Raw genomic sequence first — 25,439 nt, forward strand, 5'->3', positions numbered from 1 at the left:
GCCTGGCCGGGCGTGGCTCAGCGGTTGAGCATCGACCTAGGATCCAGGCGATCGGGGTTCGATTCCCGGTCAGGGCACATGCCTGAGTTGCAGGCTCGATCAATGACTGTCTCATCATTGATGTTTCTATCTCTTTCTCGCCTTTCTTCTCTCTGAAATCAATAAAGATATATTTAAAAATAAAATAAAAAGTAAGTGCTATAAAATGTGAAAGTACAACTGAGTGAATTCTTACATAACCCCCAAAGTAATAAACTGAAGTGTGATTATGAACAAATGCTGAAGCCCCACTGGTTTTCATACACTTGTACAAATTAGCAGTTGTGTGGGGAACTGAAATTTTCCATTAATATGATTCACCCACTTGTTCCTTGTTGTTCTCTTAAAGAGAACATTCGCAATATTGTTGAAGTGTGATTAGGGCATTACTGACTCAGTAATTTGCAAGTTAAAACTGACCATTGTAGCCAGCCTTCAAAATGCAACCAGGGATTAAAACCTTAATGCCTTCCCTGTCAGTGAGGATAGTGGCCCCGTTATCTTAGGGAAAGAGGAAGCAGCATTTGCCTTCCAAAGATGCTTTGTATTTTGGATGCAGAATCAATACAAAGGTGGGATCCACCAGATTTGAATTGGTAAAATATGTAAATCCTTGCCTGCTGAAGTGTCAGAGATTAGTGTCTGAATAGGAGCAGGATGAGCCACCTGTAAAATTATACAGGGCACGGCCATTACCCCTCCGCATAATGGGGCTTGATTTAGAGGCTCTATTTTGAGATCTCACATGAAGCACCAAGCGCAGAAAGCTGAGCTTTGTTTAATTTGTCTGGGGCAGTGCCCTAATTTTCTACAACACCATTCACTTCCCTTCTTTAAGAACGAATAACACATCTTCTGTATGGAACTCTGTGCATCTTTCATTTGGGAGCAGCAGCTTTTCCAAGCTTCTCTGTTGGATTCCTCTTCTATGGCCTTTTTAGTAATTCTACTGGATTATGATATTTTAATGTTGCATTGTCTTCATCGCACTTGTTTGTCCATGCAGAGAACAAGCGATAGCATTTTCGATGTGACATAACACAGCGTTTTAAAGTTGACAGATGAGGAAACTGAGGCCCAGAAAGCCCAAGGCCATGCAGTTATGACAGGGCTGGTTATAGTTCTGGGTCTTTGTTACCCTGCAGGAGAGCTTGCCACCAAGTTGGGTGTCATTGCAGGGACACAGTGTGGCTGTCCCTTGAGACTTGAAATTTGTTTCATTTTGGCTGTATCACAGGCACAAATAACCTGGGGACCATCATTCCCTCTTTAGATTATGATTTGGTGCTTAATCATTAAGGCTCAGCCTATTCAAATAACGAAGTACAGGAGTCGCTCTTTTTAAAGATACTGTTGCTTTTCATTTTTGCAGTTGAACATCTATGAAGTCTTTCTAAAATTTTCAGTGGCTCTATTTTATTTTCACAGATGACTTTTTATTAAAAAAGTAACTTGTATTGGTGAGATGCCTTTAGTGGCAAGGATTGGACATCTCACTCAAGCTCGCTTAAGGCGTAAAAGGGGATGTACTGGTTCCTATTCTCAGTGAAACCATGGCTGACCTGAGTTAGATGCAGCTGGACCCAGGGCTTGGAAACCTCAAGTCTGTGGCGCTCCACTTCTCTGCTGTCCTTGTCTGTGTGTGGTCCCATTCTCGGGCTGACCTTGGCGTATAGGAAGGTCAGCAGCAGCTTCAAAATCATACCATCCTATATGCCCACCTCTCAGAAGAGCGTGTTCAGCCAGTCTTGAGTTTCCTCTGAATCAAGGCCTTTGACTTGGGACATGTAGGCTCAGAAGGTCAGCCCGTGTCACATGTTCTTTCCCGGTGTCAGGGGACAGGGAATGTGACCAGCAGCCTCATCCCACCAAAAAGCATAAAGTAGCGGAGAAGTTTCCCCAAGGAAAGGGGCAGAAGAAATGTTCTTACAGCTATCATACTTCTACTACCCGAAAAATCTACAAGAGCAACTCAAGTTAAAATTACATAAAAGTGTTAATTTTCTCTAAAGACATGTATTATGTAGACTCAGCGATTCATCAGATAATTCACATTTTATTTCCCCCCTTACCTCTGTCCTTTACAGTGTGTAAAAAGGACAGGACCATTAAAGAAAAAAACATTTTTTTAAAAAGAAATCATTTTCTTGATTTCACTTTTAAATACTATCTTACCCTCTCTATGGAGCTTTTCTAACAAACTTGTCACAAAGATGTGCAGTTGTCACTTGGTTTTACAGTCCCACCCACTGTGAACAATCCTTTGACGCAAGCCTGACACTTTTATTTCTCACCCAGTGGTGCCTACTCAGTGTCCGGCCACAGCAGGTGTTCAGCAAAGGCATGTGGAGCGTTGGCAAGCGGGGCATGGCGCGAACCTGCCCAGCAGGAGGCGCCAGGGCTCTGAAGAGCTGAGTGCTGAGGTTTCACAACTCATAGTGTTGAAGTTGGAATTTGAACTCCATTATCTTCCTGTCCCCAATTTAGGGTTTTTAAAATGTTTATTTCTTTTACCTGGCTCTCCAGCCAAATAATTAAGGGGACCATGGGTGTGTCAGTCTGGAACTTTCAGTCTCTCTGTGTGCTCAGTGACTGAACCAAGAGTGAAAACGTTGGGTTTCACAACAGCGACAAGAAGACAGTCTCAGAACTTCTGGGCAGTGCGGTTGCCCAACCCTTTGGGAATAGAGTCACTCCTAGTGCCATCGTCAGGAACTTCCTGGGTAGAAGAAGTAGCTTGTTCAGAGCTTCCAAGGCATGTGTGTCTTTGGCTTATTCTCAGAAAGTCAGGGGGACACTGTGGCTGGATCTGAGCAAGCGAGAGTGTGAGGAATGGGACATGAAGTCAGAGGAGCAGCCGGCCCCTGAGTGGGCTCGAAGGCCAACGTAAGGACTGGGAATTTTTCTGAGAAGACGGAAAGACATGGGAGAGTTTTAAGCAGAAGGATGACACATCGTGACTGGATTTTAGAAGGTTCCCTGTGGCTACTGTGTGGCAATTCTTTGCCCAGGGGCAAGGCTGGAAGCGGCAGGACCGGTTTGGAAGCTGCTAGACCAAACAAAGATGGGGCCTGGACTGGGCGTTGAGATAGCCGTGATGACACATGCATGGATTCTGCACATATTTCAGAACTAGTGCCATTAGGCGTGGCCCATAGAATGGGTATTTCCTTAGACTCTGGCCCGAGATAGCAGCTAAAGCGGTTCGTGGGGAAACAGTGAATTTCCCGGAGTTCTGCAGCCCAGGCGGAGAACGGGGGCGGCAGAGACAGGAGCCTTGGGTTCTTCTGCGTCGTTTTCTCCCTTTTCCGTTCTCTCTAAACTGTCCTCAGAATTGCTCCTCGGCCATCTTCTTTCTAACCCCTTCCCTTCTTTGGTTAAAGCCGGCAGGGGTTACATCCCTAGGATTGCCTCTGTGTAAGCCCCGTGGAGGGCCCGCTCGGAACAGGCCGTGGGTGACTCTGCCACCCGCGTGCTCTCAGGACGTCTGCTCGGGGGCTGGCCGTCCCCAGTTCACATCAGCAGTGTCCCGACAGGTTTTCCCTCCGTTTTACTAAGAATCTCTTGGCTCCTCTATAACGACCAAGGTCATGAAACAGAGATTTGCTGTTGGGTTTTATGTACAGTTGCACCACGTACTGTTGCAAGCGATTTAACTGCAGTTGGCTTTCTCCCTGCTTTTCAGCACTTTCAGACCATGCTGAAGTCTAAACTGAATGTCCTAACACTGAAAAAGGAACCTCTCCCTGCTGTCATCTTCCACGAGCCCGAGGCCATCGAGCTGTGCACCACCACGCCCCTGATGAAGAGCAGGACTCACGGTGGCTGCAAGGTAGGTGGCCGTGGCCCGCAGAGGCCCTCGCGTGGGACAGATGTAAGGACGTGTGGCCTTAAGACACTTGTTCCGTAAGGGTAACGTTTGAAAAGAATGAAAATGCGAAGCGGCTGACCGAAGAAGGCCGTTGAGCGATGGTCTTACGCATTCGTACCCCGCTTTGCCTTCCGAATGATACGGTATTCTTCATAATTTGGGGGTAACATTCAAGACATACTTCGAGGAATGTAAATGGAGCCGTGTTCTCGCCATACTTTTTATAGCCCGGGGGGACTTCGGGAGAAAGTTCTGTCCATAATGATCATTTCTTTTTGTGTGTTTGCTGTCTGAATAAAACATATTTTAACAAGGAAAAAAAAAAATAACAGGTTTCTCAACACTTGTAGTCTATGAGGCCTTTGGGGGGTAGTTTTGCATTTTTTTGTTTTGCCTCAGCTCTCAAAATTTATACTGATATCCATGCCCGAGAACGCATTAACTACGCTTTTTGTTGATATAAACTGTGATGCTGACATGGAAAGAAAACTGGAAATGGAATGTGTAACTCGGTGCGCTTTTGGATTCGTTCATACATGACCTTTTTCACATGAGTTGATGAATATAGGCGTCGAGGCAGCAAAGAAAATATTTTACACGTATTTTGTCATCAGAAAATTGCTTTGGTTTTGAGGGGCAGGAAAATGCCCGTTTCTGGGTTTCTTTGGTAACCTTGGAGATGCAGGCCTCTGTACTGCCTCCCGGGTCAGGGACGCGAAGGTTCGTTGCTCTTTCTTGTCGGAGTGTCCTGTCCCTTCCAGGCTGTGCATAGCTGTGGTCACCTCGGAGGTACAGCAGCCCCGAGGGAGGTGCACAGAACCTCACGCGTCCATTATTCCGCAAGTACTCGGGGGGTCCCCGTCTGCCCAGCCCTGGGGCTGTGTGCGCAGCGCCAGCATCTCCATGGTTGGAAGAGGCGGGGGGAGAAAATACAGGAGACAGGCATCGGCCGGGGAGAAAGCCGGGCTGACCACATCGCGGAGGAGTCCTTTAGGCAGAAGGCAGGGGCGCTGACCCTCGGAGTGGAAATGGTCCTGCGTGTTTCAGAAGGGGGAGCAGGGGCCAGGTAGCTGGGAGCTTGGGAAGGTTGCAGCGAGTGCGGGGCGGGTGGGCTTCGGCTAGAAAGGGCCCCGTCGCCACGGCGAGGAGTTGCTCTTCTGGTTACTGTGAGGAACCGTCAGAGGGGCTTAGGCAAGCGAGTTATGAGGCCATTTCAAAAAGCCATTTGATTTTATTCATATTATTTTTCTTAAATTCTACTTTTCAATGACAGCTTCTGTTCCATATTATTCTGTATTGATTTCAGGCGTACAGCATGGTGGTTAGATAACCATATACTGTACAGTGTTCCCCCGATATTTCCAGTGCCCCCCTGTGTGTGTGTGTGTGTGTGTGTACATTTATATAAATACTTACAGACACACACACGCGCTCTGGGAGAGAAATTCGGTGGGAGAGTGGAGCCGTCATTTTTCGGAGACGGAGTACACGGTTCAAGCTCCACGCTGTCATTTTATTTCCTGCGCACCGCCTCGGGTCATGTGCGTTTATTTTACCTCTAACACGATGTTGAAAACAATCAAAGCGGATCCGAGGAGCAGGCCGCCCGAGCGCGAGGGCCCTGGCCTCGCTGCGGGGCCGGCGGAGGGGAAATGGCCGTGACCCCGCTGGGCGCAGAGGGGCCGCCTTCGAGGTGGGCACCTCCCCGCGGCGGGAGGAGGCCCCGAGCGCCCCATCCCCAGGCGCCTTGCCGAGGAGACTCGGGCGGAGATGGCTGCAAGCCTGCAATCGCGGAGCCGGGCCGGCGCCTCTCGACTTTCCGTCCGGCTGTAGCATTTGATTCGAAGGGAGAAAACCTCAGTGTGTCACGGTTCAGACTGTACTGTCATTCACTTTTACATTTAAATTTAACTGTAAACGCACTGGGGCTACAGCTCTTAATTCTCAAGGACGGTGTCGCCTTCGTGTTCCGAGTCATATTCTTTTGTTAAAAATAATGAATAAAAGGTCAGATTTCGAACCTCGGCATTTCTGTTTAATTCTCCAGGCCTCGCCCAGTGTGTTCCGAGCATCCCGGGAACAAAGGGCAGTGTCTGCTCTGGTCCCCGCGCATAACTTGGCTCGCGGAGCGCCAGCTGCGAGAGGCTCTCTCGGGCTCGCCCTGCCCGGGACAGGAGGGTGGCGGGCCGGGCCCAGGGCGGGTGGCCCACCGGGCCCCAGTGTGACATGGGCCGTTCTTTCACCTGACAGCACAGCGCCAGCTTTGGGGAAGGGAGAGGGCAGGGGAAGCAGAGGAAAGGGGGGTTGAAATGGGTCATGGTGAGCACCGCCCAGGCCCCGGCCTCCCTCAGGTTCCCCAGCTCCCTCTGATCTGTATTCTCCCCGGGTCCTGATGGCATCGCCCAGCCAGGCCATTCATGTTGCGGGCAGCTGGGGCTTTGTGTGTCTTTCTCTGCGGCTGCCGCTTTCTTCCCCCTGCAGAGTGGAGTTCTTTAACTGTGCAGCTCACTGCATCCCGTGAGGGTGCTCCCAGCAGAGCCCCAGCTGGAGCCGTTCGCCGTATCAGTTGCTGTGCCTGATTTTGCAGGCACAGCAATGGCTGGTCATCCCTGCCTCCTCCTGCCCAGCACCGTGCAGTCCTAGGCGGCTTCAGCTTGTTAGCAGACACGTACTAATGGTCACTGAAAACCTACTCTGTACATGGGATTGTGGAGAAATCAAAGTAGGTGTTGTGGGTAATGCAGCTTATAGCCAAGTAGAAGCAACAGGTGAGTGCGCCTCCCCAAATCACCCGGGCTTTGGAGACTCGTGTGTGTGTGTGTGTGTGTGTGTGTGTGTGTGTATCAGAAACCCCTGGGGACAGGTTTCTGGACCTTCTTTCCAGGCACTTGGCTTAGTAATGGGAACAAGAGCCTGCACTTAAAAACCGACTGAATTTACATGAAGTGGTGCCTGGACCCTGCTTTGAACTTAAGAGCTTGAAGCACATAAAGTGACATGAGTACACGCCCTGTTAGGTGGGAGCTGGGTGGGGAATGGTATGTGGGGCTGGCTGGCACTTGTAGGGTTAGGACGGGTTTACCACTCAGCCCACCAGGGGGCTGATGTCTCAACAAGGGCCTTAGGGCCTGAGCTCAGCTGGGATGGTGCTCTGGTCCCCAAACCTCCCTCCTCTTGAATGAGGCACTGGCTTGGCATCCTGAGAAGCCTGGCGAAGGCCCTGCTGCCCTCCTCCTATTTGTAAGGGTAGAAACCATGGAACAGTCTAGTATCCAAGAAGGACTTCGTGATTGTTAAACCATAGCAATTTTTATATTACTGTTTTTGAGATTCTTTGCAATCAGGAGTGACAGTAGCAGTCCCTTAGCTCTCAGAGAGGATGTGGTTGGTTTACGGTTTCATGGGGTGGAGAAGAGAAGTTTCGGAGCTGAAGGCTTGGCAGGCAACCCTCAGATCCTACCGTTTCATGCCCGTGCCAAGTGGCCAGCTCAGAAGTGAATTCCAGAAATCCCACTTATAATAAGAGCTCCTGATTTGAATTTAAATAGGTTGAGAATTAGTATCACGTGTATTTATTTTCTACACTTATATCCTTGTGTTTATTTGATCAGTTATGTATTTAATTAGAAATATAGTTATGTTTTCTCATGTTAGCCAAAGCCTCAGTTTTTCACCTGTTCACAGAAGGGGGAAGCATGAATTATCTCATGTTTTCATGCTCCTCAAATGCATCTTTGTAGCCTTGGTGTAGGTCATTTGGGGCGTTGCATGAATCAATTATACCAACTCTACATATGGTTTCCCTGCAAAATAAGTTTCTGATTTTGATATCAAGACAGAATACGTGTTATATATTTATATAATAATATATAAAGTAAGATTCAGGCCCATGGTCTTTATTGGTTATTTTCCTCTAAGTTTAGAGTAGAAGGTACTTAATTCTCATTTATTTTCTCTTCACTATTTCTCAGACTTCCCTGTAAACATCAAAGCACGTCGCCTCTGCTCGCCTCCCAAATACAGGGAAGAAACAGTTGATGTGAGCTAACATCTGCTGTTTAAGAGATAAGCTTTTAGGTTTCTGTTCTTTGTCGATTTAGAAATTTGCTGACTTTCTCCCCCCACCCTTTCTTCTTTTATTCTTAATTTTCTTTTTTCATGTCTTTCTTCACCCGCAGGAATGTGTGCTACACCCCCAGCATGTTCAGGTGTTGATGGGAGCAAAAGATGATGGGTTTGGGTGCTTTGGGTTGAAATAACAGAAAACCTAACTTGAATTGACTTAAATCATTGAAATGTATTTGCTTTCAAATCTGCAAACCCAACAAGAGGGACAAGGGAAAGAGATGCTAGAGAGATAACAAAAGAGTGTCCCCTGCTTAGAAGATCGGCTTCGTGACCTGGAGGGAGACAAGGCCACCCTGTAGCAAGGGCCGTGGCAGGAAGGGACGTGCAGTGTCCTCAGGTTGCCAAGCATGGGGCACCCTTTCCCACAGCGCTGGAGCCCAGCCCGCTCCCCTGAACACTCGTGGAGGGTGTTCCTGCCCAGATGACACGAGCCTCAGTGTGTGGACAGGCCACTCTCCCTGGGGTCCCTGCCAGGCCGTCATGAATACAGGTTGGGTGCCACGTTTAGGCTCTGGAGGGTGCTCTCATGCGCTGGAGAAATCCTGAGCCCTCCCTTTCAGGCCTTTCATCCCAGGTTTCTAATGTGGCAGCCGTTACTCAAGGCAAGGACAGACAGAGAAGCGTGACTTCAGAAGAGGTATTGAGGTCACGCTGGCAAAATTTGAGATGTCTGTGGGCCCACCAGTGGGCAGCACCCTAAGGGCGCCTCTGCTGCGGGAATTTGGAGCCTCACAGATGTCTGGGATGGGCCGCGAGGAGAGGAAGGTGGGAGACAGGCACACACACATAAATATGCGCCCACCTCTCATGTTTAAGGACAGAGAAGGAAGACTCACGGAAAAGGGGCAGTGTGAAAACCAGGAGAAGGCCCTCCTCTCCACCAGGCACAGAAACTGTCCCAGCCTGTCCCCCTCTTCACCCCGCTCACAGTGCTCACTCCCCTGACCATCCTGTTCCAGTCTCCAAGCTGGTCCAGCAGAGAGAAAGGATATAACTTCGGGGACAGCGGAAGGACTGTAGCAATAACCCGGGGATTATTGTTTTGGGATTGGTCTTTGTATGTATGCTCGACATACAGACGACTTACGCTACTGCAGCGGTGCCTGGCATGGAAGGGCGCCTTGTTTGTGGTTGTAATCGCACTCCTTGGCCACGGATCCCAATGTATGACTTTGAATTCCATGCTTTGGCCTTCCTTCCCATGGAGAGCCATGGCGGCTTCAGCAACGTTCTTTATTCTTCATAAGCTCGCTTTTGTTATTTGATGACTAAGAATCTTTCATACTGGGAGTGTCTTCATTTCATCTGACGGAAGTGTCTAGAATATAGATGATTATTCTGCCTGAATGCTTGTTGAGTGGGAGCGCCAGCTTCTTTAGAGGGCCACTCTTTCCCATGATTGATGGGTAGTAGAGCTGTTTTCCCCATTGAGGGATTATCTGGCGATCCCTGATGATTCTTTCAAACTATGTATTTCTTAGTGCCCCACACAGTGTGAAGGCTGAGGCTGAAAATAGTCAGTTTTCCTCTAGGGAACCAGACTTGGCATTGAAGCTTGAGCTTTGGACTAATGTCAAAGACGCTATCTCCCTGTATCTCCAAATTTGTGATGTCACTGCCTCCTGAGTCTACTTCTCGCCTTTAAAAACTCTTGGGAGATCAGCAAAGATTTATTAGTGAAAACTGAGAAGACAATCTAAATGTCTAAAATGGATCCAATATTTTTGCTCCATAATACTATGGAAAACGTGCAGTCATTAAAAATTCTGCTGTAGAAATTATACCACTGTGGAAAATGTTCATAATATATAAAATGAATGAAAAGTAGGTTGAAAATGTTATTATTGTAAAATAAATTTTTGTAAAATAAAATAGAACTTATTACATATATGCAAACATTCATAAGAGAACGCTCACACTAAAATATGAACAGAAATGATATATAGATAGTAGGATTATGGATAAAACTTTTAATTTTCTTATTTTTTTGTATTTCCTAAATTTTCATCAATGAACAAACACTACTTTTGTAATTAGTTTTTAAAGTAATTATTAAAGAAAAATATTTCCTTTGGATAGAAGTTTGCCTGGAAAGATATCTGTAAGAAACGCCATTCTAAATGGAACATTTTGGAAAACATTTTGTTTGGCTAGAGTACATGTTCAAGAAGTAAAAATTGTGGTCTTTGTATGTCTAAAAATTTCTTAATCCTACCCTCATTTTTGGGGGAAGTTTGGCCTGGCATAGAAAGATAGACTGGAAGTAATTTCTACTTAAAGTCGTGAAGACACTGCCTGTTGACTTCTGTGTCTTCTGTGTCTGGTGTGAATCTACCTCCTGAATTCATCCAGTTGGAACATCGCAGGTCTTTTTCATTTGAAAACTTTTATTTCTTGGTGTGTTAGGAAACCTTAAGTAAAATTCCTACATTCCCTCCAATTTTGGAACCACTTGAGAAATAAGAAACGTGATGCAGATGGATTAGATAAAATTACCAGTTTTATAAAACTTGTGTTGGAGGATGTGGCTTAGGTGTGTGGACTCACTGGGTTTTCTAAAGCTTTCAAGTCATTCTGACTGTTTCTCCTTCTATCCATTTTGTCCTTTTGTGGTTATGACTTAAAAATGACCATTATGGCCCTGGCCTGTGTGGCTCAGTTGGCTGGAGTGTCGTCCTGTGCACGGAAAACTGGCAGGTTCGATTCCCGCTTGGGGCACATACTCTGGTTGTGGGTTTGATCCTAGGTCGAGGCATGTGTGGGAGGCAGCCAATCGATGTTTCTCTCTCAGATTGATCTTTCTGTCTTTCTCCCTTCCTCTCTCTAAAATCAGTGAAAAACATGTCCTTGGGTGAGCATTGAACAAAAACAAAAAACCTTTACAATCCAGTTAAGTGGGGCTTAGAGAAGAGATAAATATTTAAGGTCAACTTGCCATCTTTATCCAGAAATCGTCTCTGAACTGTCAAACCCTCTCTAAATTGCTAACTTTAGCTGTTTGAACTTTCCTTGTTTTAAATCTCTATCTAAGATGGAAACAGCGATCCTAACTTACCTTCCCGTATAGAGCGATATTTATAGGACACTCTGAACTTTTTGCAAGAGCAGAGCCCTATAAATAAAATACTGTTGTTTTTCAAATATAGCTCCCCTTGGTTTGAATGGAAAGGTCAATGAACTATAGACAAAAATGGTAGCAAATGAGGTATGGATGTTAAAGCGGCAATAAATAACCCAGATCATAAAAAGGTCATAAGCATTTTTCTTCAATATAAACAGCTATTCTTACTACATCTCTGAGTATTTCAACTCCCGACTACCCAGTGAGTAAATTTTAAAGAAATCCCTGTGACAACAGGTGCAGCTGTGTGCTGACTGTTCATTTCTTTATTTTTATTGAAAATATTATACATTCATTTCTTGGCAAGAAAAATGATGTCTGGGCTTCTGTGCGTCCTGAGTTCTCTAAACGAGACATTAGTCAGATTGGCATTTATGAGTCACCAGCCATCTCCATCAGCCAAATCCAGGGATCATAAAATAATGACTGGGGAAGTAATGGGCACAAATGAAGTTTATTATCCCGGGGAACAGGAAAGCTACCTTGTGAGCTAACGACCCTACTGAAATTATTTTCATCCATCCACACTGAAGGATTAATCCATTCTCTTTCGGTCTTATGGTTGTGGCGCTGAGGAGCAGCGCTAGGACTCTCCCGCGTTGTCACCTAGCGGGCCCCTCACGGGCCAGGCAGGAGGTGCTGCGTGTCACAGTAAGGGCGTTTTGCTGCGGGTCCTTTCTCTGCGGGCTCTCATCAGAGAGCTCACAGGTCTGCTCTGAGCCCAGCACGCTGGTGGATAAAGTCCCGTCTCTGTCACCCTGTGCTCTCCTGCCAGAGGTTGGCCAGAGGTTGCCCGAGGTCCTTTCCCTGTGGCCCCTCCTTGCGCTCATCCAGCGGGGCCTGGGCCTGGGCCTGGGCCTGGGTCTGCTGGGGCGGGGGAGTGACAGGGGACTCGAGGGCCCTCCATGTGAATCTCCAACACAGGCGGATCTTTCTCTTGATGATAAAATGGAACCTTTCCTGTAGCAAAAACCTGGTTTGCTCAACAGAATCTTGATTTCATTTCTGCTTAACAAGGGTTGCCTCTCGGGAAACAGGGAAGTGCGGGGAGGGTGCTAACTGGAGTTCTTCTGAGAAAAAGAGCCAAGGAAGGGAATTTGGAGACCCGTTAGGACAAAAAAATTACTTTATTCGTTCAAGGTCACTAAAAGCCCCTGCTAGTGACATTATATGCCTTTTCTTTTCAAATTACACGTTCTTTTAAAGTAAACATTCACTACTGATAACTATAAATTTATTAATATAAAGTTTAAACCTGTGTCCTGAATACTAACATATACAAATATTTTAAATGTATAGAATGTAAATGTTAGAAGAAGGAGAGAAATCTGAAACAAATGGTATCGTATGTATAGATTGTTAATTGTGACGGCTTCGTATTAGCAGTGGTATAGGCAAGGCTCTGTAATAATAGTGGATATAAAATCAGATTTGAAGGGGTGGCTTTGATAATTTCAGTGTTGTTTAGTTGTTTAAAGCTGATGGGATCATTAGTTTTCACCCCAGAATGAGGTAGAAGAGATCATGTGCCAGGAGAAGATATATCAGCGCCACTATGTCCTTGTTGTCTGTTTGTGTGACAATCTTCTTATCATCTTAGATCTGTTATTTATTTGCAAGACTCTCAGCTGGGTTTTGTTGGAACCAGATTATGTGACCCCTAAATCCACGGAGACGGGCTAACAGGAAGCGTCGTGCCCTGAGCAGTCGCGTGAACTCCCACCCTTCGGAGACTTCTAGTTCCGTAGGTGACACTGATCATTGGGCACATGGCTGAGGGTGTCTGTCTGTATATTAAGCACAAGTAATGCTGAATTTATTTATTTGAAGATAAAAGTAACTGTAACTAGACATTCTAATGCATTCTTTCCTTACCCTGGGGACTGTCTCGCATACCTCCTGGCATGTGCCTAGTGTACTTTGGAGACGAAGGACCTGGAAAACTGTGCTAAAGACGTTGAGGCTGCTTCTTGGCCTTGCAGAAGAGCGTGCCAAGGTCATTCACGGATGTGCGCTGTGGTTTCAAGAGGAGAAAGTGATGGGCCGGTGTCAGATGCTTAGATCTAGGCCACATTCCTCGCTTGGACCCCAGACAGTAGAGAAAACCTAGACCCGTTAGGCTGAGTGATATTCTTAACAAACGGATGGAAAATCAAAGCTACCGTTCAGCTTTCTTCACGTCTGGACCAATCCTCCAGTGACACTGCTCCTTCTCCTAGATCATGGGAGAGACAAGGGAAGAAGTCACAGTCACTCGTGTGGATGTTAAAGACGTCAAAACAAAGTGCAGCTCCCTACCTTTGGCCGAGCACTGAGGTTTATTAACAACCAGCAGCCAGTTCTAGCCACTATGGTTTGTTAGCCAGGGCAACCTCCACGTTTGTAGATCAAGATTTCTCTGCAGGAAGTACAGGGACTTTCTCAATCCCGGGATATTTAGACTTAGGTGTTTTATGATTTTTAATTTTTCAATTTTTTAATTCTTGTTCAATAAGGTCACTGCACATGTTCCTGGAAGAGAGCGATGCTAAGATCATCACTGTCTGAACTATGGAAAGTTCTAGTCTAGGAAAGGAGCAGAATGTTTTGGCCTTGGATTTGCAGGATAAATAGATTCTTCACTTAGCTCATTAATCCACAGTGGTTTGTCTTCAGGCTTCAGCATCTGACTCATTAGCCGATGATTATGTTGTCCCTGTGAGCGGGGCAGCGTTCTTGTTGAAGCAAGATTAAGAATACATGTATCCTGCCCTGGCCGGGACTCAGTTGGTTAGAGCATCGCCCCGATACGCCAGGGTTGCGGGTTCGATCCTCAGTCGGGGCACATACAAGAATCAGCCAATGGCTGCATAAACAAGTGGAGCAACACACAGACGCTTCTCTCTCTCTCCCCCTTCCTCTCTCTCTAAGAAATATTAATAAGTAAAATTTAAAGAAGATGTATTCTGAGGGCGTGTTTGGCGTGGGGAGGCTGCCCTCCCCCTCCCTTCTTGTCTTGCCGTCTTCTCTTTCTGTTTCTCCGCTTCCTTCCGTCTCTTTCCTGCCCTTTGTCCTCCTTCGCAGTCCCCACGTTTCCCCCTTTTCTTTCCCCCCGCTTCCTGCCTCCTTTCCTGCTCTGCGCCCTGGATCTCGTCTGTCCGGCAGAAGCGTGAAGCGCCTCTGGTTAGATGGGCTCAGCTCGCCCCCCAGCCTGAACAAGTCCTTCTGGCCCGGGGGGGAATATGCGAGCCTGGGCCTGGGGCAGGGCTCCTGGACCCCCAAAGGGGAGGTAGGTCTGATGGGACTGTGGAGGGGGACCTGGACTACAGAACAGCAAGGGAATGCCCACAGCAAGCAGCATCTTTGCTTTGCCGAGGAGGAAGTCCTTTAGCCAGTTATGTCCTGCGAGGTGACGAAGTAGAACATTAGATCTTAGGCTGCAGGGTGTCTGGTTTCCTCTCCAGTTTTGGCACAAGGATCACCCAGTTGTCAAATGGGTATTTTAGTGAATGCGAAGCTGATATGCAGGGAACTTTACTGCAGGCTCTTGGGACCCCTTTCGAAGAGGAGGGGTTTCTCCTGAGTTGCGATGGACAGGTAAGGGGGGAAAACTGCATGAGAAATCCCGAGAAATTTGCAATGACAGGGATGAACCTGGAGGACATTATGCTAAGTGAAATCATTCAGACACAAAAAGACAAATATTGCATGATCTCATTTATAAGTGGAATCTAGAATAGAAAAAATAATTGAAGCAGAGGGTGCAGTTGTGGTTACCAGGGGCTGGGGCGTGGGAGAAATTAGATGTTGGCCAAGGGCACTGAGTTTCATTTATGCAAGGTGGGTAAGTCCTGGAGGTCTGCTGCCCAGCATGGCGACTGTATCTAACAGGCTTGTATTGCAACTTGAAATTCGCTACGAAGGAAGACCTTAAGTGTTCGCAGTACACACACCAAACAATAACCTGTGCGAGACGATAAATATGTTCTTTAGCATCATTGGGTGATCATTCCACATTATATACATATACCAAAGCATCAAGCTGCATGCCTTAAATATATACAATTTTTATTTGCCAGGTACACCTCAGTAAGGCTCACTCACAGTTTGATGACATTTTATAAGTGCTGGGTGCTGTGGAAGACGCTGGCACACCAGTTCCTCTGGCCCGTGCACCGGCTGATATGAACATCACCGGTTTCCTCCCTCCTTCCGAGGCTCCAGGACAGAAGGCAGGGGCTGCTTTCCGCGCTGATGTGACAATGGAGGCGACAAGCCATTCCCTGGCAGTTATCACTTGGGCTCCTGAGAACTTGCTTGCGTTTCTCCGAGCACATGGTTTCTTACTTCTGCTGCCTCGCCAGTGATTTCTGGGGGGTGTAGTGTGAGGGAGACCTGCGCCCCTTCCTTTGCCCGTGGTCTATGTACAAAAGAAGATCTTTGCTCCATGTGGCACACAGCCGGTGCGTTTACTTACACCCCAGCAAAGTCTCTCCCTTGCTTAATTCTAGTTTCTCAAACAGAATACTAGGGAGCCTGTCCGGTGCAGCTTCCAATGGCCTCGATGTGCATCTACTTATAAATTAGCCAAGCAGAGTGCTGGTGTGTGAAGGTTCAGTCACCTGCATAATCGAGGCCACTGCATTTGACATAAATCCCCCAGCACCATCCTTTCCTGCGTGGGGGTGTCTGCTTGTCTTTACCCTTGCTTTGTTTATTACTGCCATTCAGCCCTTGAATATTGATTTATTTGCCAATGTATTGAGTTCAAGCCTCTGTTCATTCCTCTGCTTTAATTCAGGAAATATTATATTTAAACCATCAATACCCAATTAGAAACATCAGAGTGAATTAGTGTCCTTGATTTGAAATGTAGTCCTCTGGTAAGAGGTGAATGTCATCTTTTCTGCTAGAAATTAACTGAAATATGGTTTATGGTAAAGGAGAAATGACAGTGCTTTCTCTTCCCCACACGCAGGGCCCCTGGTCCTTTTCATTAAAACATGTACTTACCCAAACAAATATGCACAGTGTAGTTGAGCAGAAATCATTCTGTTCTCTCTGCTCTTTTGTTCCCAGGACTTCGTCGAGTATTAAAGGAGCAACTTTTTTTCTTTTTCTTTTTTAATGAAGAATCAGAAAAGGCCATTGACTCCTGTAGTTTATTTTACTGGAAATTAATGACATATGCAAAGGTTTGTGATTTTAAAAAAGATCATGAACTTAATTTATTAAATCTCTTAAATGTAAAAAAAAAAAAAAAATCCCTCACCTCTGTTTTCCCTTTAGTGGTATGAGCAAAGCTAAGTAGTAGGAAATGCCCATTTTCCTTAAGGGAGCTGAATTTTCTGCTGCATAGACTTTAGTGTACGGCTCATTTCTCCAAGAGAAGCATGTTTACTGTGAAGGCCTGTGACGAGTTCTGGAACAGGACGTATGAGCCTGCTATCCAGTGTTCTCCATTACTGCAGTGTCCCCATTACTGCGAGGTATGGTTTTAGGCTAAGGCAGGGCTGAGAATTTTGAGGGAATATTTGTCAGAATTTTCTCCAGGGGTCAGGTAGTACTAATAGTTTCCTTGGTCCATTTATGTCCCTGAAGTTTCAGATAGCCAGCCGATAGATTTAAATCAGAGAGAAATTACCAATCCTTAGTTGATTTTTTAATGGACGGCAAACAGTCCATTATCCAAAATTCAGGTAAAGAGGCAGAAGGAGCTCTTTTCATATATAGGAAACTTGTTTGGGGGCATTAAAATTGGTTAAGTCCAAGAGAGAGGAATATTACAGTTATGAAATGATTCTTTTTATTAACTAGGGAAATATCAGAAAAATTCATTGTACTAGTTACCTATTGCTGCATTAAAATGACCCTCAAATTAGTAGGGGTAGAAGAAACAGGGAGATGTTGGTCAGAGGGCACAAACTTTCATTTATAAAATGAATAAGTTTCAGGGGGCTGGTTTTCTCGCCTACCTCCTGGAGTCCAAGAGAAGAATGTGGCCTAGATCTAAACATCTGACACCAGCCCATCACTTTCTCTTCTTGAAACCACAGCGCACATCGGCGAATGATCTTGGCACGCTCGTCTGCAAGGCCAAGAAGCAGCCTCAATGCCTTTAGCACAGTTCTCTATGCAGAAAAATTCAGGTGATCTGCTTAAAATTATAGTCTTATAGCACAGGATGATTACTGGTGGCTGTTTCCTTCTTTGTGCTTTCCGTAGGTTCACAGTTTTCAACAGTGCACATAAAACAAACTTAGGGATCAGATAAAAAGTATGCTAATGGGCTAGCTCCGTCCTGGGCCATGAAGCCAGAGTCTGTTATTAGGATAAAGGACGAACACTCATTGGCTCTCAAAGGGGACTGTTTTGTTGTATCCCCAGGGGACATTTGACAATGTCTCGAGACATTTTTGGCCGTCACACTAGGGAGGTGCTACAGGCATCTAGGGGGCAGAGGCTAGGAAGGCTCCACGTTCTAACTGGCACAGGATGCTCTCCCCCCACCAGCAACAAAAAATTCCCCAGGCCAAACGTCAGTCCCGCCGTGGCTAAGAAACCTGCTCAGTGGCCAGTTTAAATATTTTCAGTTAGCTCATTGGACACTGTCAAAGGACAGGGTCAGATCACTTGGGTTGTCTCTAATGGGCATAAAGCATTAATTTACTTTCAGGTAACGCTACGATGACCTGATTGCCCAAGGACCTGAGGTGAAGTCGGGCTTTTAGACTCTCACCTGCCATCTGCCTGCTGCCCTTTTATCCAGACTGTGCATCTGGAAGAGAAGCGGGCGATAGGTGTGGGGTCAGGATGTTGCTGTGAATTTAGGGCACAGACTTCCATGGAAGAAGTGAAGACAGGTGACCGGCACACGGAGAGCCCTGGCCGAGGGAACAGTGCCACCTGCTGAGCGGGCCTGAGGCTCCGATGGCGCAGGTTTGTGCCTGGAGGCTGCTCTCAGTCACTGATCCTGCCGTTTTCTTCAGCAGGCCCCGCCAGAGCTTTAAACAGCGTGGGGCTGAGATGCGATCAAGGTGCAGTTAGAAAGGGCTGTGAGCGCCCCTGCCCCCCAGCTCCTGATAGAAAACTTAATTGTACTTGAGGACCTGGGATGGATTCCTAGAGGTTGTGTCTGGCAGATACCGCAAATGTCTGGCGTGAGTGCTGTCAGCCAGTCCCATTTTACCGAGGTAACCAGAAAGATTAAAAATAAATAAATTAATTTATTATTTTTAAAAATGCATTAAATGCACCATTTCCAAATGTCACCAGATTTAAAAAAAAAAAAAAAATTAAAGCACATAAAAATTACCAACATTTCTTTTTTTTTTTTTCAGAATTTCAGCTTTGAGCTTCACTCTTTGTACATTTTGAATGTACATTTAAAATGCCTTCATCTTTGCCTAAATATTTAAATTTTTTTCTACAGTACAGAGCATACATTTGAATATGTCTATTTCAGAATGACTGCATTTTTAGATAACTCAAAAAACCATTTTGAGCTACAGTTTGAATTGGATGGGTCAGATAATTTGTTACCATGGTGAATATCTTTCTTGAGATTAAATAGTTTGTCTCACAAAATTATATGCCACTGTGTGATATGTTAATTCTTGCTCCTAATTAAACATTTAATTACATAATGAGCATGGATTAATTTGTAACCTGAATCTAAAAAGCGCATTCATACAAAAATCAAGTGGTATGTATCGGAGAGAAACGAAGAATTTCTGGCATTTTGTTTCACATTTTTAGCCTTATATGCCAACTGTAAACATGAGGATCTGTGACACTTTTCAAGGCCAGATAATGATGGCAAAAACTGAATTTCTCATGTTTACTTATTTGTACTGACATGTTAGTTTGAAAGCCAGTTTTATAACGTAGACTGTTCATGTGATTTCTCTGGGATGGTCTCTGCCCGTCATGTGAGCACAGAGGGGCCAGAGTGTGAAGGGGCTTCCTCTCCTCAGTGTCACCGTACTTGGAAGTACCTGGGTTGTGGTCCTCAGGAGATTATTAAAGAGGTGACTTTGGAAAGATGGGAAAGGGCCATATTCATCACCTACTCTATCCTCTGAGATACGTGTATCTGTCTTTCCTTTCCCGCAGCCAATTTTAAGCCTTCCTTTCCCAGAAGCGAGCAGTCTGTGTACCTTTTATAGGAGATGGTCCTACTAAGTGCCATTAAGTAAATGGAAAACAGGGCACCCCCTGGACTTCCGGGAAACTCAGAAGTTAACACTCAAGGACTGAATGTGAGAACAGTACAGATGTCAGTGTCTGAATTATTCTTTTCCAAGATAGCTCCATACTCATCCAGACAGGGTTTGCTCCCAGCCCCAAGGATGATATTACTAGATCATAACTGACCTTCTCCCCACTCTCATCGAAGTAGCTTGACAGTGATTAATTATTGATATAGATAAATGCTTCCTGCTTCTTTCAACCGAGGCTGAGTCCTGTTGCCTGTTTCAGAAAACGTTGAGCCCCCTAAAGAACTGAATTTTGCTTGACTGACCTTTGTGGTTTATTTAGAACAACAGTGACTCCTGAGACCTTGGCTTTTAATTGAAAAATAGGATTAATTAATGAAATGGCTGCATTTTGGGAGAAGGAACGTTTTGCCTGACCTAGAGTCTCAGAGGAAATAGATCACTCCTCAAGCCTGGCTTTCGTGGTGATTTTTGTGTGTGAATGGGATTTTTTTTACTCTTTTCATGTCATTTTTATTTATTTATTTGCATAGAGAAATCTAGTATTTATTTAAAATTTATTTATGCCCATGTGTTATGGGTTGAATTGTGTCCCTCCCCCAAATGAGTATGTTAAAGTGCTCACCTCCAGTACCTCAGAATGTGTCCTCATATGAACTAGGGTTGTTATAAATGTAATTAGTTAGGTTAAGGTGGGGGTGTGTTGGAGTAAGGAGAGCCTCCGATCAAGTATGACTGGTCTCCTTACATAAAGGGGAAACGTGGGCACAGACGCAGGGAGAGCCTTGGTGTTTCATGTGGCTGCTCCAGGAAGCGAAGGCATCAGACATTAGGGACATTGCCATTGCTAGTTAAGTTCCACTGACATTTATGAGAACATACTTGGTGCCAGGAGTTGAGCTAGGTGCCAATGACACAAACTGAAGCAAGCCTTCCAGGAACCTCGTCTCGTGGGAGAGGTGGCAAGAAACGGATTGGGAAGTTTGAAGTCCCTCTGAGTTCATCGTCACCAACTGTAAACAGAGACATGAAGTTACCTAAGAAGCCTACTGGTTCTCTAATTAACTTGACCACATCCCACAGGGACTGTTCAAATCACTGTTGTCCTCATGTGCACTCAACAAACGGCCTTCTACCACCTCTCGTGTGAAACTTCTTAAATGATGTTTCTTTTAAAGACTTACGTTATTTTCTTTTAAGAAAGAAAGTGGGAATTTTCCAAATGGGTTGAGATTCCTTTTTTGCTGTCAACATCAGGCAGGTGTCACTTTGCCACCTTTCACTGTGGTTCCAAGCGTCTCACCTCCGGGGCACGTCGCTGGGACTTGCACACATAGTAGTGAAAGCTCTGCCCACCGTGGGACACGAGTGCACACATGTGTCTGCAGAATTCCAGATGGGCTGAGGGCTATAAAGCTATATAGGCAACTCCTTTTCCTGCTCCGTGTGACATCGTTACTCAGAGCTCCCTTCACGGTCCCGTTGTAACTAAGGTTCCAGTGTATTATGCTTAACAACTTTCAACACCCTTTGGTAAAAGCTGACAGTCGTTTATTTCGGTGATAAAGCCAAACAGATGCAGGAGTGCCAGTGGCGACTTCAGAGCAGAGTGTCCTTGGGAAAGATCCCCTCCTCTGTGTGACCGCTTCAGTCTCTGGGTGGAACCAGCCATTGCTCCTTTGCTGTCATTTCTGTGAGCGGTGTTGCTGGAAGGTTGCCATGGTTACTTGAGCACACTGGGCAGCTGGACAGATTTTCACTGTAATTAGTGCGAACGCCACAGCCCAGCCGTGGGTACTGCGCAGCCACCTCCCTCATTAGCTCATGCGGTCACTGCGCCGGTGACACGGGAGAGAGTAGTGCTCCCTCTCATTCTGACCCCTCTGCTTGTCCTTTTGGGGGAGAGACCAGGACCAACTTGGGGGATAAAGACACATCAGATCGTTGTTAGAAATGTGCTTCTTAGTGATGCTGTTTGCACATGCTGCTATTCCCAGGTAGTCATGGAGAGATCCTGTCTGCACAGCTGGGATTGAATGTACTTATGCATGACTTAATATGCTACCCCGTTAAGGAGAACTTCAGGGCAACGAGACAAAGATTAAAATACCATTACTGTGGTGACGTTTAGGTTGTGGTATGTACAGGTGTCTGTAATTGCCAGTATGGAATTTTCAATCATTTCACTTCCCGTGGAGACATCATGGTTTGGTGGAAATAGCACAAACATGGGGGGCTTTGGAGCCAGGGGGATTTGGGTTCAAGTCCCAGCTCTGTACTTACCTAGCTTTGCATTCTTGGGTAAATCACTCCCCTTTTCTAAACTTCAGCTTGTTCATTGGCCCCTTCTACGCCCTCCCCCAGGCCTTCACCACACTGTCGTCTGTGTCCATGGACCTCGACTCAAGAAAGAGGTTGTCACAGGTAGCTTGAACTGCTATAACAAAATATCATAAACTGAGGGTGGCTTATCCACAACAGATATTTATTTCTTACAGTTTTGGAGACTGAGAAGCCCAAGGCCAAGGTGTTGGTCATTTTGGTGTCTGGTTAGGGCTCTCTTTCTGGTTGTAAAGGAGGCCTTCCCTCTGTGTCTGCACTTGGTAGAAAGGGCCTGCTATCTACTCTCTACCTTCTTTTTACAAGGGCACTAATCTCATTCACAAGGGCTCCATCATGACCTAATTACCTCTAAAGTTTCCACCCCTACATACCATTGCATTAGGAATTTCAGCATATGAGTTTTGGGGGATACAAACATTCAGTCCACGACAGGGGTGTCCTGGTTTGTGACTGATACATTCTAGCCTCCAAAAGAAATAAACTGACAATGTTGTTCAGTAATAAGTCTCTTAAAATTCCAGTCATTTCTGAGTTTGGTGAGTTTTGGACCCTTAAAAAATGTAGAAATAATAAATAGATTGAAAGAAGTAATAATAATAATAAGTAGTAGAATTTCTGTGTCCATTTTACAGAACAGAAAATAGGTTATGTCTTAGCAAGCAAGAGAGCAAAGGAATCTTTCTTGTCCTCCTGGACACAGATCTAGATTACGTTTCCCAGCGTCCTTGGCAGGTCGGTGTACCATATGACTGAGTCCTGACCTCTGAAGTGTGGGCAGAAGTGAGCTATTCCATGCTCAAGCCTGGCCCATTAAATGTACAGGTGATCTTTTCTCTCTCTCCTTCTGCCCTCCAAGTGGGGAAGGTTCTAAGTTCGGAGAGGACAGTGGAGCCACAGCCCAGGGACCTTGGTGTTTGACCTGCTGCTTGGAGGACCACTGTCAGACCAGGAAGCTTAGCCTTGGAGTGTTGCATAAACAAAATTAAACTTTTACTTTGTTAGGCCACTAAAATGTTGAGTATTGGTTAAAGAAGCTGTTAACCTGCTCTGGCTACTAAAACAATGAAGTAGAGAAGTACATAAGGCGACATTTGACTTGCAGCCATTTGTCGGGGGCTAAACATATGTGCAAAGGTACAAAATTAATGATGCTTCTTTTTAAGTTGGTGTTTATGTTTGTACATGCTGTCATCTGAATCTTGTTTTCAAGTCAGAGTAGCCATTGAAACCCCTTTATCAGTATTTTCACATGATAGGAGAAGGCTTATTTCTATCTTAGGCGGTCATTTTAGTCACTTCAATTTTCTAAGTCCAGCATGAAGATAAATAAATTAACATCTTATCCCTTAAACGCTAAATGTTGCATGTGAGTCTGGGATTTAGCTGAGTTTCTTTGGCCAGACCATTCCCAGTTGGTTGTGCATCTCAGGAGCCAAAGCTTATGACTCTCCAACTTGTAATTTAAACTCATTAAATTGCCTCCAGACTCATCTCTTTCATGTAATACGATGGGAAAAACTCAGTGCTTTGGCTTCAAATGTGTTTCTCTTTTATTTTTCTCGCTCCAAAATCTTACCCCCTTTGGGGATGCATCGTCATAATTTCATGGAAACTTTGGGCAGGAGCATCTTTTAATGAAAACTCTTTGTTTTACTGTGGTTTTGTTGTTTTTTTGAGAGACATTTGCTGTTGCCTCTGGCAGGTGGTGAGGCTTTCAAATTCGTGATGCAGTCACATTTAAAAATCTTTGCAGGATGACTGTAAGGAGAAATTAGCCTTTGTAACTATGCAGAAAATTGACCTGGTAAACACATTAAAGGTAGATTATCCTCTGTTGCTCCCTAAATAGCACCTGAAGAATGTGCTATCCGTGGCCATTTCACAACCTAGCAGGAGCTTTGTTGCCAGGAAACAGAAAGTTTAAATTTTGCTCAGTGTGCTCAGTATACTTTGATGGAGAAAGCCTTCAGTGGTGGACCAGCTGCCTCTGTGAACACCAGCCTCCCACAGGCATATATGAAGCACACAGAGAAATGTGCATGGAGTGTACATATCAATTATGGTAAATCCTCGATGTCCCATATTTAAATATATAAGGAGTGGGATGATTTTCAGCAAAATTGTATATTTTCATGGTTTACTTTAACTTCATAAGTATGAAGCTTCAATATATGTTTTTAGGGCATCGGAGGTGAAGGTAAGGGGGAGCCACTGGGACACTTCAATGTAGTAGAACCATATTCTAGGCACGTTTTTTTTGGTATTTTCTTCGTGTTACTAAAGGCAGTCTCTGCAACATGGTCATATCAAATTTGATTTGGACTGTCAGTTGCCTCAATAATTAATAGGGAATTTTTTAAGTGTGTGAAGAACGAGACCGAAAATGAAAGTGGCTCCTCTTGCTGCCTGTATCAGTCAGGATGGAATGTTATGTTGCGGTAACAAACATCCCCCAAGTGTCAGTCGTCAAAAACAATGCAGGTTTCTTTCTTACTTACATTACGTACCCACGAATGGAGGGCTCTGATTCGTGTGATCTTTACTCTGAGACCCAGGCTGAGGGAGGCTCCTCCACATGGAATTTCACATGGTACTATAATGGGAAACAGAGCATGGGGGACCACACACGGGTCTTCAGTGCTTCAGCCGAAAGGAGACACACATCCCTTTTGCTTAATTTTATTGACCTGAGAAAGGCTTACAGCCAAATCTAACTTCAGAGAGTGAGAGTGAAGTGTGATTGTCCTGAATACCAATATAGAAACTGGATATCAGTAAATAGTAGTATTTACTTCATGTCCCACCCCAACAGACACTCACACATCTATAGACATTTAACCCTAAATCCAATTACAAAATTGACTCCCAAGAGAAAATGAAGAGTCTCATTACGGGCAGTTTTGGAAATGTAGCTCAGAATAGGAGACACACGAAAAATTACACTCCTCTCCTGGTTTAGGGATCTTCAGTCACCAGGTCTTTGTTTTAAGGGCCACCCCTCAGCCTTATACTCAATTACAAAGCAGCACAATATAGCCTCTGAACTGCGAAATATTTAATTTGGTCATCTCGTTTTAAAACATAAATTAAATATGACTCTGACTAAATTTTCTTTTTCTTTTAATTTTCTTTTTAAACAGCAGGTTGAATCTCAGTGAGAAATATATCCACAGATGTGAGTCATTTTCACTCAATCAAATTTTCAAGGCCTGTTGAACAGGCTAAAAGGCAAATATGATTCATGAGAAAAAGACTTTAAACATGTGAGCACAGAGAGTTAAAGGTGATGCTATCAGGATTTGCTGCTGCAGAGACAGTGTCAGTTCTTTCTTGCTTGTATCTGTATAAAGCACTAAGATAATCTCGTGTAGTTTTTTTTTTCCATTCCTTTTTGTTACAATATTTTTTTAATTTCTTTACTCCAAATAAGCAAAATGCCAGTTGCCTGGGAGAAGTCAAAAGGAACACCATGGCAATAAAATGGAGCCATTCAGGCTGAAGGAAGCAGGGCAGATGGATAGATTATAATGAGGGAGATTAATTAGCTAGTATCTATCTAATGCAGCCACCGACAAAAACAAAACTCCACACTTCTCTTTTCAAACTCCTAATTAGGTCAAAAGGAAAATAATAAAATTAACTCAGCATGATGACTGAAGAGCAAACATTTCAATTTTACTTTGCCTTTGCCCCAGGTTTTAATTTATCAAACTCACGCAGAGAAAGTCTCTCATGTGAC

General features: G+C 45.0%; 1 protein-coding gene across 1 annotated transcript in view; it reads left to right on the top strand.

Moving 5' to 3' along the window:
* The window catches only part of PID1 (phosphotyrosine interaction domain containing 1), a 161,316-nt gene that overhangs the window by 79,585 nt on the left and 56,292 nt on the right, over window positions 1-25,439 (top strand). The window contains exon 2 of the mRNA XM_016197711.2: window positions 3,725-3,871. Within this exon, the coding sequence (XP_016053197.1) occupies window positions 3,725-3,871 (147 nt within the window). The remainder of the gene's footprint in view (window positions 1-3,724; window positions 3,872-25,439) is intronic.

Source organism: Miniopterus natalensis, chromosome 8 (assembly GCF_054644295.1).
Source record: "Miniopterus natalensis isolate mMinNat1 chromosome 8, mMinNat1.hap1, whole genome shotgun sequence".
Taxonomy (NCBI): Eukaryota; Metazoa; Chordata; class Mammalia; order Chiroptera; family Miniopteridae; genus Miniopterus; species Miniopterus natalensis.